Source organism: Ranitomeya variabilis, chromosome 7 (genome assembly GCF_051348905.1).
Source record: "Ranitomeya variabilis isolate aRanVar5 chromosome 7, aRanVar5.hap1, whole genome shotgun sequence".
NCBI classification, from domain to species: domain Eukaryota; kingdom Metazoa; phylum Chordata; class Amphibia; order Anura; family Dendrobatidae; genus Ranitomeya; species Ranitomeya variabilis.
In genome coordinates this window covers 80,545,450-80,563,595 of record NC_135238.1, presented here as the reverse complement: position 1 = coordinate 80,563,595, position 18,146 = coordinate 80,545,450, and the positions used below count along the sequence as shown (strand labels likewise).

The 18,146-nt window shown below is 43.1% G+C and overlaps 1 protein-coding gene across 1 annotated transcript; it reads right to left on the bottom strand.

Moving 5' to 3' along the window:
- Positions 1–3,380: 3,380 nt before the first annotated feature.
- Positions 3,381–17,230, bottom strand: ARPC1A (actin related protein 2/3 complex subunit 1A). Its single transcript, XM_077275360.1, has 10 exons — positions 17,092–17,230; positions 13,558–13,652; positions 12,752–12,856; positions 11,970–12,192; positions 10,671–10,778; positions 10,323–10,535; positions 7,307–7,382; positions 6,248–6,441; positions 5,142–5,232; positions 3,381–3,639 (listed from the first exon to the last, which is right to left on the bottom strand). Exons 2-10 carry the CDS (start codon positions 13,619–13,621, stop codon positions 3,601–3,603), a joined length of 1,113 nt encoding a protein of 370 aa, XP_077131475.1. The 5' UTR covers positions 13,622–13,652; positions 17,092–17,230; the 3' UTR covers positions 3,381–3,600.
- Positions 17,231–18,146: the final 916 nt, after the last annotated feature.

Genomic DNA, 18,146 nt, shown 5'->3' with positions numbered 1-18,146 from the left:
AAATGATTTTTTAGCCCACAATTTTTTATTTTCCCAAGAGTAACAGGAGAAATTGGACCCCAAAAGTTGTTGTCCAGTTTCTCATGAGTACGCTGATACCCCATATGTGGGGGTAAACCACTGTTTTGGCACACGTCGGGGTTCGGAAGGGAAGTAGTGACGTTTTGAAATGCAGACTTTGATGGAATGCTCTGCGGGCATCAGGTTGCGTTTGCAGAGCCCCTGATGTGCCTAAACAGTAGGAACTCCCCACAATTGACTCCATTTTGGAAACTAGACCCCCAAGGGAACTTATCTAGATGTGTAGTGAGCACTTTGAACCCCCAAGTGCTTCACAGAAGTTTATAACGCAGAGCCGTGAAAATAAAAAATGTGTTTCCTTTCCTCAAAAATATTTTTTTAGCCCAGAATTTTTTTATTTTTGCAAGAGTAACAGGAGAAATTGGACCCCAAAAGTTGTTGTCCAGTTTCTCCTGAGTACGCTGATACCCCTATGTGGGGGTAAACCACTGTTTTGGAACACGTCGGGGTTCGGAAGGGAAGTAGTGACGTTTTGAAATGCAGACTTTGATGGAATGCTCTGCGGGCATCAGGTTGCGTTTGCAGAGCCCCTGATGTGCCTAAACAGTAGGAACTCCCCACAAGTGACTCCATTTTGGAAACTAGACCCCCAAGGGAACTTATCTAGATGTGTGGTGAGCACGTTCAACCCCCAAGTGCTTCACAGAAGTTTACAACGCAGAGCCGTGAAAATAAAAAATCATTTTTCTTTCCTCAAAAAAGATGTTTTAGCAAGCAATTTTTTATTTTCACAAGGGTAACAGGAGAATTTGGACCACAATATTTGTTGCCCAGTTTGTTGTGAGTACGCTGATACCCCATATGTGGGGGTAAACCACTGTTTGGGCACACGTCAGGACTCGGAAGGGAAGTAGTGACATTTGAAATGCAGACTTTGATGGAATGGTCTGCGGGCGTCACATTGCATTTGCAGAGCCCCTGATGTGCCTAAACAGTAGAAACACCCCACAAGTGACCCCATTTTGGAAACTAGACCCCCGAAGGAACTTATCTAGATGTGTGGTGAGCACTTTCAACCCCCAAGTGCTTCACAGAAGTTTATAACGCAGAGCCGTGAAAATAAAAAATAATTGTTCTTTCCTCAAAAATTATGTTTTAGCAAGTAATTTTTTATTTTTGCAAGGGTAACAGGAGAAATTGGACCCCAACAGTTGTTGCCCAGTTTGTCCTGAGTACGCTGGTACCCCAAATGTGGGGGTAAACCACTGTTTGGGCGCACGTCGGGGCTTGGAAGGGCGGGAGCACCATTTGACTTTTTGAACGCAAGATTGGCTGGAATCAATGGTGGCGCCATGTTGCGTTTGGAGACCCCTGATGTGCCTAAACAGTGGAAACCCCTCAATTCTAACTTCAACACTAACCCCAACACACCCCTAATCCTAATCCCAACTGTAGCCATAACCCTAATCACAACCCTAACCCCAACACACCCCTAACCGCAACACACCCGTAACCCTAATTCCAACCCTATTCCTAACCCTAATCCCAACCGTAACCCCAACACACCCCTAACCCTATCCGTAACCCTAACCACAAGCCTAATCTTAACCCTATTTCAAACCCTAGCCCTAATTCCAACCCTAACTCTAATTCCAACCCTAACCCTAAGGCTATGTGCCCACGTTGCGGATTCGTGTGAGATTTTTCCGCACGATTTTTGAAAAATCTGCAGGTAAAAGGCACTGCGTTTTACCTGCGGATTTACAGCGGATTTCCAGTGTTTTTTTGTGCGGATTTCACCTGCGGATACCTATTGAGGAACAGGTGTAAAACGCTGCGGAATCCGCACAAAGAATTGACATGCTGCGGAAAATACAACGCAGCGTTTCTGCACGGAATTTTCCGCACCATGGGCACAGCGGATTTGGTTTTTCATAGGTGTACATGGTACTGTAAACCTGATGGAAAACTGCTACGAATTCGCAGCGGCCAATCCGCTGCAGATCCGCTGCGGATCCGCGGCCGATCCGCTGCGGATCCGCGGCCGATCCGCTGCGGATCCGCGGCCGATCCGCTGCGGATCCGCGGCCGATCCGCTGCGGATCCGCGGCCAAATCCGCACTGTGTGCACATGCCATAACCCTAACCCTACCCCTAACCCTACCCCTAGTTCTAGTTCTAACCCTAGTTCTAACCCTAACCCTAGTGGAAAAAATATATATATATTTTCTTTATTTTATTATTGTCCCTACCTATGGGGGTGATAAAGGGGGGGGGGGTTTATTTATTATTTTTTTATTTTGATCGCTGTGATAGAACCTACCACAGCGATCAAAATGTACTTTGCCGGCCGGCAGATGCGGCGGGCGCACTGCGCATGCGCCCGCCATTTTGGAAGATGGCGGCGCCCAGGAAGAAGACGGACCGACTTCGGGAGGCTCGGTAAGTAAGAGGGGGTGGTGGGGGGGTGGATCGGAGCACAGGGGGGGGGATCGGAGGACCGGGGGAGCGGACAGGAGCACGGGGGAGCGGACAGGGGGACGGAGGGGGGTACCGGACAGAACGGAGAACTGGGGAGGAGATCGGGGGCGGTGGGGGGGTCAGAACATGATTTCCAGCCATGGCAGATGCTATTGCAGCATCGGCCATGGCTGGATTGCAATATTTCACCATTTTCATAGGTGAAATATTGCAAATTGCTCTGATTGGCTGTTGCACTTTCAACAGCCAATCAGAGCGATCGTAGCCACGTGGGGGCAAAGCCACCCCCCCTGGGCTGAAGTACAACTCCCCCTCTCCCTGCAGATCGGGTAAAATAGGAGTTAACCCTTTCACCCGATCTGCAGGGACGCGATCATTCCATGACGCCACATAGGCGTCATGGGTCGGATTGGCACCGACTTTCATGACGCCTACGTGGCGTCAAAGGTCGGGAAGGGGTTAAGAATGTAGGGTAGTGATCTGTTATACCCACTGCTGAAGATGATAAAAGATTAGCTATGTCTTGTGAACAGAAGTTTTGGAAATGCTCTACATGTGTTGTACAGAAAATACCATGAAGCTGAGCACATTCACCACAAATGTGGCAGGTCTAGTTAAACTTTTGTGCTGCCGATATGAGAAGATCCTCCGCATAGGGCGAGCACAGGAAGTGAGCACAGCTGGATGTTGGTCTGCTGAGGTTATATGATCAGAAATAGGTTTCTTAGGTTAAATTACCATTGGTACATATCAATTAGAGACAGGGCTTCACTCTGCTGCTGTGGGAGTCTTGGGTGGGATCATTACTGACTGAGGCATTTCACAAATACATGTATGTATGTTATGTTCCTTTCTATATATGAATGAATACCAACAAGTGAAGATCTCTTATTTTAATTGTATCATTCTTTTCAGTGACATGAGCTTGTATCTCTCAAAGACAAGTAATTGGAATTACACTTTTATAGGAATATAGGAAAGCTTGTTTCTATTCACTGCTAGGTGGTCAGTGAAGATTCAGCGCACGTTCCTGCATGGTGCACGGTACTGGAGATCCCGATGCTTCATCGAGTCTTATCAGTAAGGCTTCTTCTTCAATTACATGATTCTCAGGCCTTGAATGTAAGACTCCAGGGTCTAGGAGTTTGAGAAAACAGGACAACAATTAATTTTACTAATAATAATCTACAAGGGGCAAATATCTGAAAATACATGACAAGGCTACACTCCAATGACTCGTATGTCCAAACATTATAATTACGCCTTTTCCGTTTTTCCCTCCCGTTTTATTTTTCCATACCTATAGCCATGTGAGGATTTGTTTTATGCGGGACAAGATGTATTTTTGAATGACACCACACATTTTAATCAGGACATGCACTGGAAAGTGGGAAAAAATATTCCAACAACGGCGAAAAAAAAAATGCAATTTCACAACTGTCTTTTGGGGGTTTTATTTACAGTGTTCATTTCATGGTAAAACTGACCTGGCAGTATGATTCTCCAGGTGATTACGATTACTCAGATACCAAAAATGTATAGTTTTATTTAAAAAAAAAAAAAATTAGATGTGTTGCCATTTTCTGAGCGCAGTAATGTTTTCAATTTTCGGGATATGGAGTTGCGAAGGAATTTTTTTTCTTGAGCCCCTAGTCTATGTTTTTATTGATATCACTCTGGGGTGGATACAATGTTTTGACCACCTATTACATTTTATTGCAATGTTAGGGAGGCCAAAAAAAGGCAAATTCGGCATTTTGATCCTTTTTTGTTATTATGCAGTTTTACCAACCAAATTAATTTTATACTTTGATAGATTAGACTTTTACGAACACAGTAATACCAAATGTGTGCTGTCTGTTTTTTTTTTTTTTTTTAAAAACAGTTTTTTCACTTTGTACTGTATTTAGTAGTCCCCTTAGGGGACTTAAACCTGCAATAATCCGATAACTATTACAATACATAGCAGTGCATTGCATCAGCACTGCTATGTATAGCGAAAATAACAGTCTCCTATGAACAGCAGCTAAAGGCTGTTTTTCACAAGAGTACAGGCATAGGGGTGGTCAGCACACCCCTGGCTGTCATGGCAACCAACCCATCTGTGCCCCACGATCACATCACTGGTGGGGGCGTGGAATGATGTGACCTCTTGACAATGCATGTTAAGTGCCCCTGTCACAAATTGATAGTGGCATTTAACAGCTTAACTGCCACGAGTGGAGCGGAGCTGTTAGAAGCAGATGATTGCTAAATAACACAGCCATCATATGCCTGGAAAGATTTGGGCTTAGAGTGTGAGAACACATCAAATTCATGGAGCCGGCATATGATCTACCAGAACGCCATATGTCAGGAAGGGGTTAAACGAGACCTGTCAGCTCTCCTGTGTCCCTAAACACTGTGACAAACCATTCCACCTGTCATTTAGGGCAACATCTTTCCCGGCAGAATGTACCTTTGGTGGAGAGAGGATGAACTTGATGGACTTAGTTATATAGGCTGAAAACAGACCTATGTAAAATAGAAACAGCATAATGCAAAGTTCACAAATCCTTTAAACATATCCTCATCTTACTGAATGATAACCAAGCATCTGGAGTAGCTACAGTACAGAAGCATCGACTGCTGAAACTCACCTTAAAGTCCCAAATAGTCATAGCACCATCAATGCCCGTGGTACAAAACTTACGGCAGTCAGATTTATCCCCATCATAAATGGACACCTGGCTGTAAGACAAAAAGTCAGAATGAATGATGAAATTTGCATTAAGTAATCATTTAATCCACAAAATTCCATCAATAATTCCAAAATGAGCAATAGTTGCACTTTTGAAGACAAGAGATCAAACTAACCCCTTACAGACATCTGCAATACATATATGGGGCAAGTTGGGAAACAACAAGACGAGTCTCTGTAAGCAGCGCTCCGTCCACGGCTGGTAACCTGTTAAATGCCGCTGTCTGACAGTAGAGTTTACTCTGCGCCAGTGCGCTAACCCATGTGGCCATCAGCCGTCCCACGACACGATCACTGGCGCTAATACTTTGCTATTGCAGCCAGGAGTCTGCTGAAGACCCTGATTCTGCAATCACCATGCTCTGCTGAAACCCAGCCTCTGGCTGGTGATTCCAACATGTTATAATACTCAGCAATACATATGATTTATATAGTAGACGTGATCAGAAGATTGTCAGCGCAAATTCCCTAATAGGACTGATAAAGTATAAAGTAAAAACAAAATGTTTTAATAGAATATTAAGAAGAAAAAAAAAAGAAAAATCTGAATCCTTTGTCCCCTACTAAAATTAAAAGTATTAATAAAATGTAGAAAATACATAATTGACATCACTTTGTCCAAAAAAAGCCAGATCTATTAAAATATAAAAATCAACCAATCAATAAACAGAAAAAAAATTAAAATTACAAAATTACAACTTTTTGGGGGTCACTGCAAAACAATGAAATAAGAAGTGATGAAAACGTATCTGTGCCAAAATGGCATCAATAAAAGTTTGCTCAGCAAAAAACAAGCCCTCACAAAGGACTGAAGAATGAAAAAAATGCTCTTTGCACTGCATGGATGATGGAAAGTGAGCGGCTGCAGGATAGAACTTTTCTCCTTGTAGTTGTGCTTTCAGGAATCCTGCCTGACATCACTTATAAGCAGATTACCAGGTAAATAGCATGTTGGAGGCGACGGTCACCAGGACAGGCCTTTCTCCAATGCACATTTACACCTACGTTATGCTGTTCTGGTGGAGGGTCTCCAGGGTGGTATTGCGGTCCTCAGTGGTTGCTCGCTTATCCATATTTCTAAAGCGCTCCATGGCAGAAATATTGCGCTGCGTGCTTTGCTTGGGAATGTCCAGTTTTGAAACGAATGTCAATGAGCCGTGGTCATCATAGGTGAACAGCATGGGACAGCAATCATGCCCCTAAAGGACAAGAATCTGGATTAAACACTTACAAAGTAAAGCATGGTTTCTTTAGATCTTCAGTAAATGTGGGTATTTAACCCTTTCAATTACTCCAAGACTTCTCCCGTGCTGCGCCAATCCTCTGGAATGCTCGACCCCAAGATATTAGGACCACCATTTGCATAGTTTCAGGCGCTGCCTCAAAACACATTTTTTCAGAGCGTTCCCTAACCAAAGTCATTTTATGTTTGTGTGTGTGTGTGTAGCCCATTCACTACTTCCATCTATCCCACACTCCCTGGAGATGGCTGGACCATCATTGTAAATACATCATTGTAAATACACACCTGTACTTTGTATCTCCCCACCTCATTGTAGATTGTAAGCTCTCACGAGCAGGGTCGTCTTATTTTGCTTTAATTATTGTATTGTTAACGTTGTTACTTATGACTGTTGTGTTTGAAACTGTTAGACTGTAAAGCGCTGCGGAATATGTTAGCGCTATATAAATAAAGATTATTATCATTATTAAACTATTTCTTTGGCCAAAGATTAGATTAAAATAAAATACAGTATAAAGTTAGCCTTATGCAACAACCTTGTGGTGTGGTATCACTTTGTGATGGGCAGGGATCGGACTTCCAAAAAAAGATTTGGGCCCGTCACTGGCAGACTAATCACTACCTAGAAAAAAAAAGCCATGAGGATCGGAGAGGCGACACAGTGGTATTCCCAGGGCTGCTGTCACTTTACCCTAGCACCCCATGATCAGACATCAGTAGCAACCCCAGTAATGCCCAAAGTCCCGCCTGACACAGCATGTTTTGGAATTGAAAAAGTTTAGAGCTTTCCAGTATGAAGTCCCCCTAAAAAAGGTACTTACAGCTGCAATCACACTGTTCTCCGACACAAATATGACACTCAGCAGAGGCAATAATTCAGTCTTCAGCTGGGAAACACTGCAAACAGACATTGTCCAGTAAATATGGGTATATTACACATGAAAAAGTGTAATTAACCCCTTAATAATGGGGCAATTTTTTCAATTTTACGCATCCTCGCTCCACACAACCCAACCCACTTCTTGATATATTTGTCGTGGAAAATTACAGGTTTAAAGAAGCACCTCCCATTCAGTTTTTAATTCAATAGATATGTGCATGTAATGTAGTGTGAGCCTGTCATTCCATGTCAACTGAACCAATGATTTTTACGTCTATATTTTTAATTCTTTTGAGATTTTGTTATTTGGTAATAGTGTGTCAGAGAATGCAAAATGTGAAGAAAAAAAAAATTCTAGATTTTTTTTTTATTTATTGATTTTCAAAGTTCGGAAAAAGTGCGAATTTCGGTGTTGCCTGCCTTTACATTTCTCCCCATAACTCAGGCTAGAAAAGAGATAGAGAAACAAAATAAACACCATTCTACTCAGAACTGTACAGGCTTTCACCAGATATGTCACAAGAGTATCTTTGATAATATTTCGAACGCAAGTGCAAAACTTTAAAACGCATTTCCGAAAAAAACGTTTAATTTAAAAATTTCAAAAACTGCACATGTGCCTGCTATGCTCCTATTCACATCTGTACCAAAATACAAGATGGGATCTTGATGGGATCTTGATGGGATCATATTTTAAAAAATAAAACTATTACAGTGTCAGTTCAAAAATCTTGATTTCAGATCTGCTCAGCTTGAGGTCTAACAGTGTGGGGTCCATATTTACCAAATAATCCATGATTGCTAGATATTCCTGTATTATTTATTATGTTACAGAGTATTAGAAGCAGGAGAGGACAGAGGAGAAGCTTTGTTAGGGCTGAGGATGACCAGGGGTAGACGGTGACTGCAGAGCAGATGACAGGCCAGCAGCTCGGGTCTTCAGAGGCCGTATTCACACCAAATCTTATCACCCAGGCAACTCCTCAAATGGAGGGAGAAAAATATTCTTAACATCCAGTTCATGTATTGTACGAACCAGGACTACAAAGAGGAGGAGAGTTTGTTATAACATTGGTTACAGGAAGCAGAACCCATCACAGGGACTCAGCAATACCGGACTGTCATTCCATGTAGTGGAAATAAAGACAGTGACGTCCATGAAGTGCTAGAAGGCGGCACAAGATCAGCAATGGATGACACAACTGGCTGTGACCTGTGAATATGATTGGCGCTGACGGCTACTGGACTCTCCAAGATTGTGAAAATGAAGACGTAGAAGTGACTTTTCTGCACCTTCTGGTCCAGCGCCGTCCTTTGTGTATCCAAGAAAATCAGACATTGTAAAAGTGAACAAAAATCAGATATAACTCAGGTGGAGCCGAGCACCATGACAGGTCGCACATACTCTGACACAGAAGGAAACCGCCATTGCTAGTGAGCGCTTATGGGCAAGATGACATTTCACCCACTAGAAGGGACACATTGATGATAGAAGGCCAGTGTAAAAACCTACTACTAATTGTTTGATTAGTTCATATTTTATAGTACGAGGATTTAACTACTGGACTATTCTTCTTAAACACTTCAGAAGTGACATGTTTAGTGATATAGTAGAAAAAAAATTGTTCCATGTATAAATAGGTGGTAGAAATATTGGTTCTTTTAATCTTGTTTTTAACATATAATTAGGATCAGACTGTATTTAGAAAACCACCCTTGAGGATGTGATCACGTTTTTTCTTTTGGCTTGTTCAATGAATTCAGGTTGAAAATGCTGAGCAAGTTGTGTTATGATGATTAAGATGTATTTATTCTGGCACTTCGGTATTTTTTTTTTTGCGTTTCTTTATTGTTACATATAAATGTTGAATGCAGTAAGTTGTAATTTGAAAAGAAAAAAGGAAGAAGCTCACACAGACATAAAATCAGATGATTCAAGGCTTAAAAAAAAATACAAATGTGATAGATCCCAAGTTGAATCCCTGTACAAATATAAACAAGGACACAAGTAACACACATGCATGTTTTCACAATTTTAAAACATACGTTTTTTTCAGAATTGCACATCAAAATTTATAATTTGATTTCTCCAAAACAAAATATAAAGAAACATAGTCTTGTGACATATCAAATGAAAGCCGGTACCGTTCTGAGAAAAATGATGCCTCTCCCACCTCTATATCTTAATTCTAGCCCGAGACATGATAAAAAATGTAAAGCCATACCAGGCCAAAATCCATGCTTTTTCAAAACTTTAAAAATCTGTAAAAAATTAACTGATGAAGAAAAAAATTCTAAACTTTTAATTTGTAATTAACTAAAGTTGTACTTCATAAAAACAAAAAATAAAAAAAATCTAAAGACGTAAGGTAAAAAAAATATTCATATTTGGATCACTTGATATGGAATGACCCGAGCGTATTAATATAGCCGCTGCTATATACGCTATATACGCAGAGCGTCCGGGATCCAGCGCTGTTCTGCTCCTCTTCTCAGTGATGTCACCGCAATCGTGACTAGCTGGCTCCCACTATGCTCTACGCTTGGGCCGGAGTCTCTGTTACTGTAAGCCTATGTAGCCTTATTCTTACACTCCACAGACTTACATTCTAAAAGTCACTTCTGGGTCATGCAGTGCGACTCGAAGAGTCTGCAGAGCACTGACGTCACTGAAGAGGAGCAGAACAGTGCTGGATCCCTAAGAAGGCAGCGGTAGATGAGTATATTAACACGCTCACACTACATTACATGCACATGTACACACAATTAATGAATAGAAAATGAAATAGGAGTGATTCTTTAAGAAAAGACGACAAAAAAGTGACGACGGAAGCATTTTTCTCTAATACGATATTACAAAGCTTCTTCTCCTCACTTGTACTGCTGAGTAGTGGTTTCACAGTAATGTGCAGTCTCTATTTAGGACTTTACAAGACATACAACACTTGGAAACCTACCTCATGTTTTTCGATGCATCAACTACAGACACAATGCTGTCATGGCTGACCCAAGCCAGGCGATTTCCACTAGCAGAAAAGCTGACGCTGTGAACCCAGCCACCACTAGCAGCCCCTCCAAACTCTGACATCAGCTGGCCAAAAGGCATTTTCGATCCCCATGGAGTACTGGCGGGCTTCTCATCAACTTCCTTAATGTATGCAGAAAACACCCTGGAAATGCAAGCAGTGCAAATGAAAGAAGATATTGACAGCTAGAAAAATATTAATAATTGCCAGATTCTGTGAATTCCTGTACACGGAGTCGCGCCTATGTCACATCTGCAGACTGCAATCTCATCATTGTACCTGGTCTTGAAGTCACAGGATCCAGCGGCTAGAAGCACATTATTGGGGTGCCAGTCAAGGCTCAGCACAGTGGAACGGATTGGCTTCTTGATGTGTTTACTCACCCACCTATAGGAACAAATCAAATGAGGAAATGTCTTCTTTACTACAATAATTTACAGATGTAAAGACTACCATGTGTAGGAGATGGCTTACTATACCAGCCTCATGCGTACAGAAGAGCAGTGCCACCGTGTCTCCTCACGGAGTACAGAGGCCGCACTTTACTCCCGAATATGCCAGATGCATTGGGAAGAGGGTTCTCTGTAATGGGTTATTAGCTGTACAATAATTTATTGAGACCTGGACTTATAATAATCTTCTGTTCAGGCATCATCCTCACCTGCCGATGTACAGATACACGGACATGCGACGACAGCAGCCAATCCACTTAAAAAAAAATAACCAACCACAACAGCAAGTCCAATTCGAGGTGTGTCATAGTGGTCTCACGCTCTAAAAATCCAACATACATTGACAACACAAATGTATTCTTCAAATAGAAGGCCAGCCAGAATATACATAAAAAAGGCAGCTCATCCTCGGTGCATACTGCTACTTAAACGGACACGGCTGTAGATCCACAGTAGAAACTGCTGAATGCTGAGACACTGCAAGGAGGAACAGGACACCCGCACACCCATGAGACATTTTGGGGATATCCTCCCCCATGCTGGAAGGAGATGAGTCCCCTGAAATGTCACACATGAGTGAGGGCGTCCTGTTCCTCTTCGCAGTGTCTCTGCATGTAAGAGTTTCTCCTGTGGATCTACAGTTGTGTCCATCTATACACCAAAAGGGAATGGCTTTTTTTGTATATATCCTTCCTTGACTGTATTTCTGTACTTTTTGTATTTGAACAATAGGTTTGTCAGGTGTTTCAATTTATATGACAGCAGTCAATCATCAGTTGCATTGTTCACCGCGGCGATTGTGGATTGGCTGTAGTGGTCCCATTATGGCCCTACTAGAAAAAATGGATTGTAGACTTAGGGAGACCTGTGGAGCGCTACAGATGGGGATTGGTCGGTGAGTTGTTTTTTGTGTTTTAATTACAGACCTGCATACTAGTAAGTATGTAAGAAAACAAAAAAGTACAGGACAACTCCTTTACCTAAAGTAGCATACACCACCAACAGACCACCTTAAAGTAATGTTGCATTACTGTAACATTTTAAGGGGTATTCAGGTAAATGATGTGGTAGTGTGAGGCCCATCACCTGTAGGCATATATAGGAAAATACTAACTAAGATACTTACCAGTCATTTTCTGACTCAAAATAACACACAGATATGAGTCGTGCGCCACTCCCAACAGCAAACTTATTTTCTGAAGGAGACCATTTCACAAAAGTCGCAGCCCGATTTATACGCAGGATGACAAGTGTAGGTTTCCACACTCCATCCTTCTGGCTCCACACATATGCATTGCGATCAGCTCCGCACGTCACGATACGGTCACTTTTAGGAGCCCAATCAATGCCTAAAGAAATGAAGCAGGGAAAGAACAGACTCTTCAGGGTATATTCACATGACAGATTTGATGCAGCAATTTCTGAACAGGGTTTACAGAAAACTGATGAACTTATCAATTGCAAAAGTGTCTTTAACAAATCAGCTGCGCGTGACCATACCCCTAAAGTGCAGCACTGAAGTGGAGCCCATGGTCAGCAGCTTGTATTACGTCCCAAGATCACATATGGCTAAAACAGCAGCTTTGCAAGTCTCCACTGAACTAACCCCATTTATAAATGGAGCCTTTTTAATAAATCTTCAAAATGAGCCAAAATGTGATATAACTGGCTACAGGTCTACATAGTCCTAATAGCAAAAAGCTTGTTGTTAAATTAATTAGTGCGCAACAATGAGAAGTGAAGATAGATTTTGGCCAAATATTTAGACAACTTAGGGGGTGAGCCTTGGAATAGTTAGGTGCTTTTAGCAACATGAAAACGTTCTTCACACATAGAAAAGTTGATAAAACTTGAGTTGTTCACATGACTACCTCTACATCCAGAGCTGAGAACCTCTCGCTACCTTACCTGTAATGTGTCCATTGTGCTCCTTTAATTCATGCACTTTCACCCACTGGTTCCCATTTTGTTTGTAGATATGCACCTCATGGTTATTGGGACTTAATGCAATTTCTGTGGAGAGTGATGAAAGAAGATAAAGAATGATCATAACTACAGTAGGCCATCTTATCAAAAATGATGCCTGACCAGCTTTGCTTTTACACTTGTCGTTAGCCATAATGTACATGACATGTTGGCCACGTAATATAAAGATGACAGTGCACATGAGCTACACTTTGTTAGTGGATCTTCACATGGGCTCATAGGCAGGCTGGAGACCCTCGCTCCATGACATCCATGTACCTTAGTAGGTCATATAAAATGGAGTTATTCTGATGAGACATCCCTTTCACCTCCACTGAACACAAAAAGAGGTTTACCAAGAATATCCCTCATGAAAGGACAATTAAACATTTCTTAAAAGTATAATAAATGGAGTCAAAAGGCTGGAAGTGTCACCAGTCCTAATCAGAGAAGAAGCTCACATGCCCGTTCTCAGCCCGCGGTGACTATATGTGTGCCGAGGCCCTCCATTGTAAAGAACAATATACTCCTATTCCTTACAATGCAGCAGGACAGCAGACATAATCCAGGTATAGGGCACTGACCCAGAGAATCCATTGGCCAAGACTAGCCCCACAGATGATCGCTACTTACCTGCTTGTTTTCTAATCCGCTCTCATGCAAAATACTACAAACCTTAACCCAGGTCTTCCACTGTGCTGTACGTGTAACGTGAACAGAAATATAATTAACAGGAGGGATCGGCTTACGGGTACGGTCTTTATTCCAGGCATGGCAGCTGATGGGTTCCAGCAAGAACTGATGAAGAGACATTCTGCTTTATTTTGTGGGGAAACCTAGAAAACTACAGATAGAGAAATGTAAATGTATCATCTAGACTTTGCATATCTGCTAGAAGTACTCATGTGATATCCCATAGGTGCAGTTAGCAATTGTTTAAAGGGAACCCAACATCTGATCCCACAGGCAGTATGTACCAGGCACTGGCTGTATGATCTCAGCCGGGTATGTGGGACCACAAAACACTGCAACCTTACAGAGAAAAACAGTTTAAAAGGTGCCGGGGGCTGAGCTGCACAGGAGACTAGTCGGGAAATTGGGTCCCCAGCGGCTTCTCCCCACTGACTATATACACGCATGCAGGGAGAGACCTGTAATCATGGCAGAGCCAGCGAGAAGCTGCCAGTCCAATGAGTCCCCAGCGCTGCTAAGTGATCCCGATGCTGACCGATGGCAGGGACAACTGCAAATCCACAGCAAAAACCAGAGGGACAGGCTCTCCATGTGAATGTCACCTTACACTGCAATCGTTATGGTGACTAGAGACTGGACGCACAGCTTGTCTACAGGGTGCGCACCAATATAGTGGGCACCACCCCCAACCACATACATATTACTGGGCACTCCTCTATACACTGTGCAGCCACCTCCACACACGGTACTTGGTACACTGTGCCACCATAAGCACATATACACTACATACTGGGCACACCGGGTACACTCTGTACAGTGCCACCATAAGCACACATACACAGAATTTTGGATTGCTTGGCTTTTTTTCAGGGAAAATGAATGATAACACCAAACACTTTTCTCCACTCATGGTTACTGGTTGGGTGAAGCCATTTTTTTGTCAAACTACTACTGTGTATACTCCTAGGCACATATATACTATATACACTGGGAATACTCCTGGGCACATATACACTATATACTGTGTATACCCCTGGGCACATATACACTATATATTCGGCATATATACACTATATACTGTGTATAACCCTGGGTACATATACACTATATACTGTGTATAACCCTGGGTACATATACACTATATACTGTGTATAACCCTGGGTACATATACACTATATACTGTGTATACCCCTGGGCACATATACACTATATACTGTGTATACCCCTGGGCACATATACACTATATACTGTGTATACCCCTGGGCACATATACACTATATACTGTGTATACCCCTGGGCACATATACACTATATACTGTGTATACCCCTGGGCACATATACACTATATACTGTGCACACCCCTGGGCACATATACACTATATACTGTGCACATATACACTATATACTGTGTATACCCCTGGGCACATATACACTATATACGGTGTATACCCCTGGGCACATATACACTATATACTGTGTATACCCCTGGGCACATATACACTATATACTGGGCACATATACACTATATACTGTGCATACCCCTGGGCACATATACACTATATACTGTGCATACCCCTGGGCACATATACACTATATAATGTGCATACCCCTGGGCACATATACACTATATAATGTGCATACCCCTGGGCACATATACACTATATACTGTGCATACCCCTGGTCACATATACACTATATACTGGGCACATATACACTATATACTGGGCACATATACACTATATAATGTGCATACCCCTGGGCACATATACACTATATACTGGGCACATATACACTATATACTGTGCATACCCCTGGGCACATATACACTATATACCCCTGGGCACATATACACTATATACTGGGCACATATACACTATATACTGGGCACATATACACTATATACTGGGCACATATACACTATATACTGTGCATACCCCTGGTCACATATACACTATATACTGGGCACATATACACTATATACTGGGCACATATACACTATATACTGGGCACATATACACTATATAATGTGCATACCCCTGGGCACATATACACTATATACTGGGCACATATACACTATATACTGTGCATACCCCTGGGCACATATACACTATATACCCCTGGGCACATATACACTATATACTGGGCACATATGCACTATATACTGTGTATACCCCTGGGCACATATACACTATATAATGTGTATACCCCTGGGCACATATACACTATATACCCCTGGGCACATATACACTATATACTGGGCACATATGCACTATATACTGTGTATACCCCTGGGCACATATACACTATATACTGTGCATACCCCTGGGCACATATACACTATATACTGGGCACATATGCACTATATACTGTGTATACCCCTGGGCACATATACACTATATACTGTGCATACCCCTGGGCACATATGCACTATATACTGGGCACATATGCACTATATACTGTGTATACCCCTGGGCACATATACACTATATACTGTGCATACCCCTGGGCACATATACACTATATACTGGGCACATATGCACTATATACTGTGTATACCCCTGGGCACATATACACTATATACTGGGCACATATGCACTATATACTGTGTATACCCCTGGGCACATATACACTATATAATGTGTATACCCCTGGGCACATATACACTATATACTGGGCACATACACACTATATACTGTGCATACCCCTGGGCACATATACACTATATACCCCTGGGCACATATACACTATATACCCCTGGGCACATATGCACTATATACTGTGTATACCCCTGGGCACATATACACTATATAATGTGTATACCCCTGGGCACATATACACTATATACTGTGTATACCCCTGGGCACATATACACTATATACCCCTGGGCACATATGCACTATATACTGTGTATACCCCTGGGCACATATACACTATATACTGGGCACATATGCACTATATACTGTGTATACCCCTGGGCACATATACACTATATACTGTGCATACCCCTGGGCACATATACACTATATACTGGGCACATACACACTATATACTGTGCATACCCCTGGGCACATATACACTATATACCCCTGGGCACATATACACTATATACCCCTGGGCACATATGCACTATATACTGTGTATACCCCTGGGCACATATACACTATATAATGTGTATACCCCTGGGCACATATACACTATATACCCCTGGGCACATATGCACTATATACTGTGTATACCCCTGGGCACATATACACTATATACTGTGCATACCCCTGGGCACATATACACTATATACTGGGCACATACACACTATATACTGTGCATACCCCTGGGCACATATACACTATATACCCCTGGGCACACGGTGCCTCCACACAGGCTGCCCTGTCACTTATCACACCAGTATGGATGACATGACAGCTGTATAAGAGGACCCGGAAACAACGCGCTCCGCCGCGGCCCTTCCTCTTCCTCCTCTGCAGTTTTCTTTATAAGAGCAGAGGCTTTGCTCCCCACAGTGTGGCCGGGGCCGCCCCCACAGCCGGCTGTGCCCGGTCCCCCCGTGTCACGCTGCCCACTGTGCCTCTTACCCTGGAGATAATGATTCGCGGACTCTGGTCAGTCAACGCGAACCAAGCAATGGAATGGAGACGGCCGGGATCAGAAGGACAGCACTGCGCATGCGTGCGACCGGGCGGGGCCGTGTACTGTGCAGTTCAGTCATGTGCGCATGCTCAGCAGCAAGGACGTCATGTTCTAGACTAGTGACTAATGATAATTATAATGTGCCGTGTGGTAATAGACGGGGAGCACAGTGCGGACCGTGAGGAGCGTGTACAGTGGGGTGTGCCGGTGCTCCTGTAGGGCACATAGGCAGCAGAGTCAGTGACTGGTGCACAGCTTCAGAGATTGTGCATTAAAACCATAGGACAGTAGTATTTTTTTATCCCATAGTATCTTATTCAATGCAATGTCACACTGGTGTAAAATCGTTTGTGATATACCAACTGCGCTATTGGCAACTATGGAGATTTCTGTAGGTTTTATATGATAAGGCTGGAGCTACACGGCGAAGTTGGCAGCGAGAGGGTTAAACATGGCCAAAGATCACAGCCAGGAACGAAACGTGATCATCTGGATACTTACTACTCTGTTGTGGTACTGGCAAATCGCTATGCCACCCCAGTCACTGGCACTATGCACCCCAGTCACTGGCACTATGCCACCCCAGTCACTGGCACTATGCCACCCCAGTCACTGGCACTATGCCACCCCAGTCACTGGCACTATGCCACCCCAGTCACTGGCACTATGCCACCCTAGTCACTGGCAATATGCCACCCCAGTCACTGGCACTATGCCACCCCAGTCACTGGCACTCTGCCACCCCAGTCACTGGCACTATGCCACCCTAGTCACTGGCACTATGCACCCCAGTCACTGGCACTATGCACCCCAGTCACTGGCACTCTGCCACCCTAGTCACTGGCAATATGCCACCCCAGTCACTGGTACTATGCCACCCCAATCACTGGCACTATGCCACCCTAGTCACTGGCAATATGCCACCCCAGTCACTGGCACTATGCCACCCCAATCACTGGCACTATGCCACCCTAGTCACTGGCACTATGCACCCCAGTCA

What these genes read in the sequence shown, in the direction of transcription:
- ARPC1A (XM_077275360.1), bottom strand. Translation starts at nt 13,621, where the DNA reads ATGTCTCTTCATCAGTTCTTGCTGGAACCCATCAGCTGCCATGCCTGG. An exon ending in TCCTGTGACTTCAAGACCAG is followed by an intron (nt 10,536 to 10,670) that starts GTACAATGATGA and finishes TTGCATTTCCAG; the next exon opens with GGTGTTTTCTGCATACATTA. An exon ending in CTCCACCAGAACAGCATAAC is followed by an intron (nt 5,233 to 6,247) that starts GTAGGTGTAAAT and finishes TTTGTCTTACAG; the next exon opens with CCAGGTGTCCATTTATGATG.